Source organism: Coffea arabica, chromosome 9e, assembly GCF_036785885.1.
Source record: "Coffea arabica cultivar ET-39 chromosome 9e, Coffea Arabica ET-39 HiFi, whole genome shotgun sequence".
Classification (NCBI taxonomy): domain Eukaryota; kingdom Viridiplantae; phylum Streptophyta; class Magnoliopsida; order Gentianales; family Rubiaceae; genus Coffea; species Coffea arabica.
In genome coordinates, this window is record NC_092327.1 from 36,229,628 (window position 1) to 36,239,888 (window position 10,261).

Consider the following 10,261-nt stretch of genomic DNA (forward strand, 5'->3'; position numbering starts at 1 on the left):
GTTAGGTAAATATTGTAGGGAGGTAAAGGCTATTTGGTTCCAAGGCCAAGGCAAGTTACGTATAAGCTACCAAGCCATGTTATTTGGAAGGTAAACATTGTATACATAGCCTATAAAATGATAATGGCTGTATAAGGACTCAAAATCCCACCACAACAAGCCTTAACAAAAATGAGCAAATCCTTATGGCTGAGTTTGGCCCCAATAAAACTTCAAGTATTTTTTTTCCCTACAAAATAGAGGATACATACATTATAAAATTCAAGTATTTTTTTTCCTACAAAATTTAAATATTAGTATAGGATAGAATAACCCATCTTTAAAATACAAAGAGCAGGTGAGGCCCCAATTTTCAAATCTTTGTGGGTTTTTGATGCAATAATTATTAAACCAACCTTTTGTTGTGGGATGAAAATTTAGGTGTAGGTTAAACCCAACAACATTTTTGGTTCAGGTTTAGGTTTAGCTATTGTCATCACGGTTAAGAGTTAGGGCAACTAATTTAGTGGAAATTTGAATTAGGTCATAGGTAATTCAAAGTCTTGTAAATTCACATGTAGTTATATCTAATTATCTAAGAAGGGCATTCAAGTGAAATAGTTTCCAAGAAAAGTGCTTATAAAGTTATGGTGCATAATACAAGCTGCACAAGGGGCAGATTTAGTGCAGCATTTTATGGGAAGGATGCAAAGATTTAGTACAGATGCTCTATTTCTAAGGTTTTTTCTGACTGCTGCTATTGAAAGTGCGTCCAAAGTGGTGGTGGTTTATAGAAAAAGTACAACAATGGACAAATTTCAGAAACTAAGAAAACTTGACCTCTCTCTCTCACATCATTTTTCTCTTCTGACCATAAAAATCATAACTCAATGATGTAGTCTGAATTTCAGTCTTGCCATCAGCTTCACTTTCACTGTTTACATCTCTACAAATAACCAATATTACCCCTTCAAATCTGCAACCAGCAGAGCAGATCTTGCTTCAATTCACAATTTCACATGCTACAACTAACTCCATTGATCGGCCTAGGAACAAGATTGCATGAGAGAAATTACAGCATTTTAATGCTTGCTTGCTACTATTATTGTGAATTTAAGATGATCCCACTTTGCTTAAACAAAATCATTGCATGTGAAATGTGTTAGGTTGTTTAGCCTGAGCAAGCATTTGGACTACTTCTCGCATGGTTGGCCGCTCAATGCTATGTTCTTGAACACACAGCATTGCAACAAAGAAGACCTGCATTGCTTCATTAAGGGGAACATTTTTAAGCCTTTCATCTAGGATCTTCACCACCCCTTCTTTGCTCCAATTTGTCAGAATATTTGCCCACTGAACGATATCTAAACCTTCTTCGCCAAAGTTGCCAACGGGCCTTCTACCTGTTATAAGCTCCAAAAGTACCACTCCAAAGCTATAAACATCACTCTTTTCATCAACTTTCAAGGTGTAAGCATACTCTGTTAGGTGAAAGGAACAAATAAAGGCCAACCAGTTAGTAGTAATATACGCAAAAATCAGGAAGTATAATTCGCAGAAAGTTAAAAAATTTCAATAGCGAAAGGAAATTCAACATGCAAATGTATAAAGGGTAGCACCAGTCTTTTACAATATGCCTGAGTCACTATTCTCTTACACTGAAAAGCATGGAATTTCAACCATCAGTGGATGAAAGTGACGGCATGTGTTTCATAAAGGGAAAGGTGACTGTCTGTATTTCTTTTTATCTTTCTCTTTATGGGTCTTGGAGAAAGTGAAAGCTTAGATCCCAATTAGGATTCCGAAGTTGGGATTCCGAAGGAGGAATACTTTGGATTCTTGTACATTTTCATGGTTGTTCAGTTTAAAGTAGAAAACTTGCTTCTTTGTCTTCGGTACCTGAATGAATTCACATTAGAGGTTTTCAAGAATCAGGAGCAGGATAAAAGCTATGGAAGAATTTTCCTTTAAGTCAGTGGTAATCTTGCTTTTCTTGGAATCCACTCCTGTGCACACTACTGTGGTAATCTTGCTTTTCTTGGAATCCACTCCTATGCACACTACTGTGGTCCAAAGGTAAGTATATATCGTCCATGGATAATATACCATGGAATTATGAGTAAAAGAGGGAATATCAAATAAGGTGTTATAGCTTTCGGTTCAGAGGAGAACTAGATTTTTAGAAAAAGACTAGATCTTGATGATATTATGAAATAAAAAGACTAAAAGAACAAGGATCTGAAGTATCTGTGAGTGATGCTTAAATGCTGAAATTTAGATTGATGACATTTGATAATGAATTAAAGAAAATACCTGGAGCAATGTAGCCGTAGGAGCCTGCAATTGCAGACATGCACTCTGATGTTCCATTATCTTGCAAGAACTTTGCTAGACCAAAATCTGCTACATGAGCCTCAAAATTAGAATTAAGCAGGATGTTGTTGGACTTCACATCGCGGTGAATAATTAGAGGGGAACAATCATGGTGTAGGTAACAAAGGCCTTTCGCAGCTTCCATAGCTATTTTTAGCCTCGTATCCCACTGCAGATATATTCCAGTCTTTCCATGAAGAACTTCACCTAAGCTTCCATTTGGCATATATTCATAGACAAGCAAGTTTGTCTCTTTATTGGAACAAAATGCCAGCAACCGGACGATGTAACGATGTCTGATCCTCCCCAGTGTTTGAATTTCTGCCGATAGGCCATGATCATGAGACCCTTTGCTTATTCCCAACCTTTTCACTGCTACTTCCTCTCCATTTGGCATTGTACCTTTATACACTATCCCTGCTCCACCTCTGCCAATGATATTGTGCTCTTTCAAGCACTCTAATATGTCCTCGCTTCCAAATTCTAGCTTTTGAAATGCTGTCAGCTTCCAGGACTTTGAGTGTTTTCTTGCATTTCTGGTCTTAATTATTGCCAGAACAGCAAAAATTAGCGAACAAACTAGGAGTCCCAATGCGAATATGAGCTTGTACTTGGCTGGGACCTTTGATTTGCCATCACCTTGGTAGTTGTGCGCTAACTCTGCAGCGGTAGAGTAGTTGCAAGGATTCGAGTAGGATCCACAAAGATCAGGATTGTCAACATAAGCGGTGGAGTTGAAAACTGAATATTGTCCAGTTTCAGGTATTGAACCACTAAAGTTATTGTGGGAAAAGTCAGCAGAAGTCAGGCTTTTGATGGAACCAATTTCCTTCGGAAGTTTCTGGCTCAAATGGTTCCAAGAGATGTTGAAGTAATTCAAGATATGAATTTGAGCAATTTGAACAGGAATCGGACCTGAAAGTTGATTTTGGCTCAGGTCTAAGTAAGTGAGAGAGAGACATTTACCAATTTCTGGTGGAATGTTGCCAGAGAAGTTGTTTTTACTCATGTCTAACCTCAACATGTTACCAAGACTCCCAATTTCGGACGGTATATTGCCTGAGAAATGGTTACCGTTTAGAAGAAGAATCTTCAGACCAGAGAATTTTCCAATGGATGTGGGAAGAGGGCCAGATAACCGATTGTTGGATAGGTTGAGGCCCTCAAGTTTTGTAGACACCTGGGTATTCGTTTCTTCAAGTTGTCCAGCAAGTAGATTGTTCTGCAGTTCCATTAGTGATAGATCAGGCAAGTAAAGAAATCCATGTGGGATTGACCCACTCAAAAAATTTTGCCCCAGCCTGACTCTAGAAAGTGATTTGCAACGGCCAAGATCATCAGGTAAAGGACCAAGAAGAAAATTGTTGAGCAAAATTAAGATTCTCAACCTCCTACCAGAGCACAGAGTACTTGGTACCAATCCTGTGAGCTTGTTAGTTGAAAAGTCAAGTTCAATTAGCTTACCATTCTGTCCCAGCTTTTGAGGAATAGATCCTGTGAAGTTATTTTGCCAAAGTTTCAACACTTCCAACTGAGGCAACTCTTCAACGAACTGAGGTATTTCACCATGAAGTCTGTTCATGAATAAGTTCAAGAGGGTGAGCTCTTGTAGTGGGGAAAGCTCAGCTGGAATCTCTCCTGTGAGAACATTATTTGAAAGATCAAGAGATTTCAAGCTAGCTAAATTCCCAAGCTGAGGAGGAATTGAACCACTAAGCTGATTGGTTTGCAAGAAAAGAGTGTCCAATATTTTCAGATGGCCTAATTCTGCTGGAATTGGACCCACCAAGCCACAATTTGCAAGATCCAAATGGACTAAGTTGATCAGCTTGCCAAGCTCTGACGGAATTCCCCCATCAAACGTATTGAAATATCCCAAGTAGAGCCACTGTAGACTGGTAAGATTACCAAATTCACCAGGAATAAAACCACTCAAATCATTCCCTGCCAGGGATAGAAAATTGAGCTGGTTTAGGCCTCCATAGCTAGCTGGTATTTGCCCTGAAAAGTAATTTCCACCCAAGTTCAAGTACTGCAGCTTCTGAAGTTGAGAAATACCAAATGGAAGTGGACCTGAGAAGTTGTTGTTATACCCATCCAGAACTTCAAGTTCCTGCAAGTGGGAAAATTCCCAGCTCAAATTTCCACTAAAAACATTGTTGGAAAGATTGAGAATTCGCAGATTTTCAAATTTGTGAATTTCGGGCAAGAAAACTCCAAAGAAGCTGTTGCCAGCAACTGAAATGTTTATGAGGGATCGAAGTTCAGTTATTGCAGGTGAGAGAGAGCCTGAGAGGTTTAAATTGGATATGTCTAATGAAACTACTAATCTATTTTCATCACATGTGATGCCATTCCACATACAGAGGAACATGTAGTTTGACATATTCCAACTATCCAGAGAAGGGCTTGAAGTCTGGAACTTTTGTTTGACAGAAACAAGAACTGACGCCTGCCTTCTGAGAAACAAATTATGTGATGCATGACTCAACGTAGCAGTAGTAGTAAGGAAGGCTAGGAGAAGAGAAGGGAAGATGGCTAGTCTGATCACAAGATTGAGAGTTGCCATTCGTAGCTGATATGTGGGAAAAATCGAGTTTTAGCTACTTAGCTGATTCCAACCTTTTCAAGAACAGCATATGAATAAACCATTGGTTTCAAAAGATTTTTATGATGAACGAGTGAAACAAATAGAGAGAGGAGAGGTTCAAATATGAAGCTTGGAGTATGGAGTGGAGGTCCTTGGATGCTATTTGGATTTAACTTTGAGCGATTCACTGGAATTTCTTTCCCTGTAAATTGTGGATTCATCATCTTTAACTTTATCAAGAAAAGCAAAAGCAAAGTTCAAGAATAAAGATGCATCTTCCTGTTAGGCAGTCGGCCGTTTGATTTGATCAATTAAAGATGCAGTATTTTGTTACTGTGAATACCTTTTTGTTTGTTATTTTTTGTTTACATGTAGCCTAATACCCGTATAATATATGATCCTTTTGCTTTGCCTTGAAACACTGGTGAAGATGCAAAACACAGTCAATCTGTCATTTTAAACTTGTTAGGAATAAAATCTACTTAGGGCTTGCAAAATTCTGCATAAAATTCTTTTGTTTTATACATTGTTTTCTTCTTTCTATGTGAGAGTACCTTGGATATGGGACCCTAGTGCTCCTTTGTTACATAGGCATGGAAAGCAAACCTGGCAATTTAGGGAGCCCGCCTCTCAAACTTTAGACCACTCCCAAGAAAAGCAAAAGCTTTGCTCTCATTTTAAAGTTTGCATGAATCAATGCTTTAAAAAGTTTCACCCCTCTCTCCCTCTCTTCCCTTTACTGCCTCTTTCTCAATCAAGCACTCAAAACCAAAGAGGGAAAGGAAAATGACAGTTAACCTGTATTTTATTTGGTCAATGACTTTAAACGGCTGAGGGAAAGTCAAAAAAGAATCAGCCTTATGGGGTCATATGCTGTTTTATGAACTTAACTGTGTTGTGTTTTGATTCGAATCTCTCTTTTTGGTTTCAGAATGATTAATCCATAGTCTTATCATCTTAATAGCTTCATCACGTGAAAAAAAAATACCAAATTAAGTGAGCTTTTCTAATAAAACCGACAGTAGTCCGAGTCTATCCCTCCACCATAACAGGTAGTTTTTGTCAGAAAAGTTCAAATGAACCAACAAATAGATTCTAACTTTGAACAAAAATCAGTCGAAACCCTTCAATTCTATGAGCCAAATAATCCATAATGTTTATAAGTGATTGCTAGGCAAGTAGGCACAATGTGGCTTTTTTTTTTTTTTGGGGGGGGGGGCTAGAGTAGAGGGCTTCTTCCACCCATGATCATGATCATGATCATCTCATGTGTGATGATTCAAGCTGAGTTTGACCCTCCATTAAATCAAAAAATATGTGTTCTTGCAATCAAAGCAAAGAAAGTGGGCAGCAGACTTTTATACAAATAATGAAGGACCAAATGTAGCAGAAAAAAAATTGAGCCAAGCAAAAGGGACCAAGAGGGAACATATTCAATATATCTCAATGCGTGCAGTAGACCAATGCACTCAATCTTGCATCCTGATAAGGATGCTTTCTCCTGCACATACAACACGCACCCCGGCCAGGCCTGTTTGTGTAGCTATGATACTAACAGCTATGCATTATGATGCATGATGACTGTTCATGGAAAGGTACGTAGTTTTATTATTATAAATGGAATCTTCTTTTTTTCGATTTGATATATATATATATATGGTCATGTCATATGATCATATTCTCCACTCACAATTCACAAAGGTGTCACAAAACCCACAAGCTGCTTGGAGGGCCAAGCTCGATCATAAAATTTTGTGTATGGCCTTGTTTAGCGAGCTAATAGTGGGAAAGATTTGGATAGAGTCAGTCATTATCTGCCCAGCAAAGATTTGTTGCAGTGTCAAAACATGTCCAAGTTGCTGCCATTTGACTGGATGGTATTCAAATGGTGGAGCTTTGCAGCTTTGTGTGCCAGAAAATGTTTCTTTAGTTAAAGTATGATAAGGTACGTAGAGATCAAATGAAAAAAAAAAGGAAGAAGAAGAAGAAGTAAAATAAGAAGCAGCATGGCATGAGATATGAAAACTATCTTTTTGGGCCAAGGATCCACTGAACATTTTCATGCCCCTATTTTTCAATGGAATCTTGACATTTGAACTAATTCCATCGCAGCAGCAGATCGATTTAAGTTACGATAACGCTTTAGTCCAAATTATGAGGAGTTATATATAGCTTTTAAAACTACTTGATAATTATATGAAAAAGTGTTAAAACACAGGTTAATAAACTACACTATACCCTTGAAGCTGTGTAGATTGCAAATTGATCAGGAGTGCTAATAAATTTCAACAATTTTAAAATTCTCTTTGAATTCATGCTCCCATATTATATGCTTAAATTTTTCCTTAATCTCAATTCTGCACGTAACCTTGAGGATAATGTGAGTTCCTAGAAGGATTAATAAATGCACAAGCAGATTTGCCAAGATTCATTCTGCTAGCCATGCAAAAGTTACTTTAAAGTGTCGCTTTTCATCTTTTGATACATAACCAATGAAATTTCACCTGTGTGCTTGTTTGCTGGGGTCTCCTCAAACCCGTTACAAATATTGGAGGGTCCAGAATCTCCATAGCTAAGTGATTGTGAAGCTTCAACAAACTTAATTCTGACATTATCTATGCAGGCATATGTGTATAATAATACGCAGGCAAAAACAAGTGAAGTCACATTAAAAAAGGAAGTGACTTTGCTGTTATCCAAATTTTTCTTCTGAAATTGACTGGTGATGCAAGATTAAGAATGCCTGCAGCCCTCTTTTACATTCATCAAAATTATTGCTGGACCTTAAAGTATATCTACGTCCTGATTAAGTTCGGTGTGATTTGTGGATTGGTTCGCACGCAAAACCGAGATGATGTCCCATGTTCAAAACTAACCTATTCCAGCTTGGGCCTCCAAGTGCAATGTTTTGAAACTCGGACAGACAGGTAATTGAACCGGTAAAGTGGTCGGGTGAATATTGAACCTGTTCAACTCTGGTTCATTGATTTTTTTAATTTTTAAAAATAAATATAACAAATAAGTAGAAATGTGTAAAATCAACACGAAAATCTTAAATTTTGTAATATCTTTAGGAGAAGATTCACTGATCTATAATACCTTCTAATTCATCTACCAAATAAAATAAAAAGTATTTCATAAAAAAAAATTATGAACAAATCTATCCAATATCTTAAATTAAACAAAGAAGAGTTTAACTTTCCCAATTCAAAAATAAATTTGATAGGATTTGTAAAATTAACTCCAAAAAATGTAGAAAATCATGAATATGAAAACAAAAGATAGAACAGGAAAGGAAAAACAAGTGTGCTTCTTTATCTGCTAAGTTCAACTTCATTATTGTTTTGACCATCAATAATGTAAAAGAAAAGATAGAAAAGAAAAGAGAAAAGGAAAAAAAGAAAAGAGATGAGCGGAGCTTGTAAAGTGGCTTGATAGATTGTAATTTTATCATTTATTTTATAATTAATTTCCCCTATTACTTAACCCAACGTGAATTAATTATTAGATTCTACTCACTTTTCGTAATTTGCATTTATTTCAGGGAGTAGAATAAAAATGTCACAATCAAGGCCAATTTGACGGTCATCGGGAAAGAGTTCAAATAGCAGGCAATCAAGGGCATTCTTGGAACAAGAAGATGCATGACCTTTTTGGTAATTTTGACCGAAGACAGCAACTAGAAAAAGGGAAAGGAAAGCAAACCTCAGAGTCTTCTTTTTCTCGGGTGCGGCGGACGCCGCACAGGAGGAGGAGTAAGCACTTAGATAGGAAATATAGGAATTGCAGAGGAGAGCTGGCTTTAGTCTTAGTCTTTTCGTCTTGTAGCTTAGCCCTTGAATTGGTGGGGGACCACAAGCTAGTGAAAGGCATTTGGTCATTTGGGCTTCAAAGAAAGCAACGTAGGAACAAGAAATACTTGGGAGGCTTTGTCCACATGTGTGGGGACCACCTAGATAGCTTTTAGTCATCTTTCTTTTGTTGCTTTAAAAGGGGACAACGTACAGAAGCAAAATATATCGAGGGCTTTAGTTTTAGTTTTTTAGTTTAGTTCTAGTTTTCTTTCTTTGGACTGGCCTCTGACACACGCCAGGTATTCGACAATATTCCCCAACGGGGAGATTTCTCATGAGGCGTGGTTAAGCTTTTCTAGTCAAGGGGACAACTGATGATTTGGTTCGACAATTACTGTGAGATCGAATCTGTTTTAATTATTTTCTTCATTTATTAGTATTTATATGTTTCTTGATTTTAATTGCTATGGCCTTGTGTATGATTGATTAGTGCGCAATAATTAATTATTCATATAGGCTATTTTTGCTAAATAGGGGTAATTGAATCCGTAATTGTTCGTTATCTCTACCTCAGTAGCAACTGGCGTAATTGGGTTTATGTCAGGGGAGTATATGATCTAATTTAAACAAACCCTCGTAGCGTGTTTGTTGGTTAGGATTGGGCCTTTCTAATTATTAATGCAATCTAGAAATTAAATCCTACGGTCGTACCTAGGGTTATTTTTGGGTTAGAGAAATAGCTAACGGTCGTACCTTAGCTATCGAGAAATTAAGGAAGGGTTGGTTGTTTATCGCGTGCATGACAACTATAACTAATCTATTGCTAAATGTTGGAATTATTTCTGCATCAATGATCAGTGCATGAACCATTTCTGATGTGTACCCTTGGCTAGAGTTTCCCCAATCATTTCTTTTAATTAATTATTTTCTGCAGTTAATTTATTTAGTTAGCATTTAATCCAAAACCTCCCATACTTTGGACTCTAGAAGAAACAAATTATCCCCAATCCCTGTGGATTCGACCCTACTCACCGCTATATACAAAATCTGTATTTTTCTCGAGTAGGTATTTATTATTGTACAGGTTCGGCACCTGTCAATTTTTGGCGCCGTTGCCGGGGACTGGTGTCAGATTAATTTGTTTCCTTTTGAGTTCATTTTGTTTTCATTTTTTATTTATTTTTTTTCTCTTATTTTTTTTGATATAGTTTATGGCTTCTAACACTCCGTATTTTGGTGATGTATTGGATTTTATTTCCGGGCAAGGCGATGAGATTTGTTTTTTTCCTGAGTTTGCATATGCAGAGGCACTAAAATCTATTAGAAAAAGAATGGCTGCTGCAACCTGTAAAATTTGTTATGCCAGGGATCATTCAAGCGGTATGTGCCCCGAATATCAGGATAATCTGAGTGTCCCACTCAAAAATTATGGAGATTTTTCACCCTGGTCTCAAACGTGGTATAACCCTAATCCAAACGGGTATGATCAAGGATGGTGGGATATCTCCAGTTATGATTATACAAC

The 10,261-nt window shown here is 37.3% G+C and overlaps 1 protein-coding gene across 2 annotated transcripts; it reads right to left on the reverse strand.

The window, feature by feature from the left end:
* Nucleotides 1-586: 586 nt before the first annotated feature.
* Nucleotides 587-5,159, reverse strand: LOC113710376 (uncharacterized). Of its 2 annotated transcripts, XM_072066080.1 has the most exons (3): nucleotides 4,717-5,157; nucleotides 2,293-4,465; nucleotides 587-1,460 (listed from the first exon to the last, which is right to left on the reverse strand). In XM_072066080.1, exons 1-3 carry the CDS (start codon nucleotides 4,834-4,836, stop codon nucleotides 1,123-1,125), a joined length of 2,631 nt encoding a protein of 876 aa, XP_071922181.1. In that variant the 5' UTR covers nucleotides 4,837-5,157; the 3' UTR covers nucleotides 587-1,122. The 2 variants fall into 2 exon arrangements, with proteins under 2 accessions (XP_071922181.1, XP_027089141.1); XM_027233340.2 differs by having other exon boundaries at nucleotides 2,293-5,159.
* Between the last annotated feature and the right edge of the window lie 5,102 nt (nucleotides 5,160-10,261).

Coding starts and splice junctions, on each gene's coding strand:
- LOC113710376 (XM_027233340.2), bottom strand. CDS start 4,921: ATGGCAACTCTCAATCTTGTGATCAGACTAGCCATCTTCCCTTCTCTT. Junction 1,461..2,292: donor CTACGGCTACATTGCTCCAG/GTATTTTCTTTA, acceptor TTCACCTAACAG/AGTATGCTTACACCTTGAAA.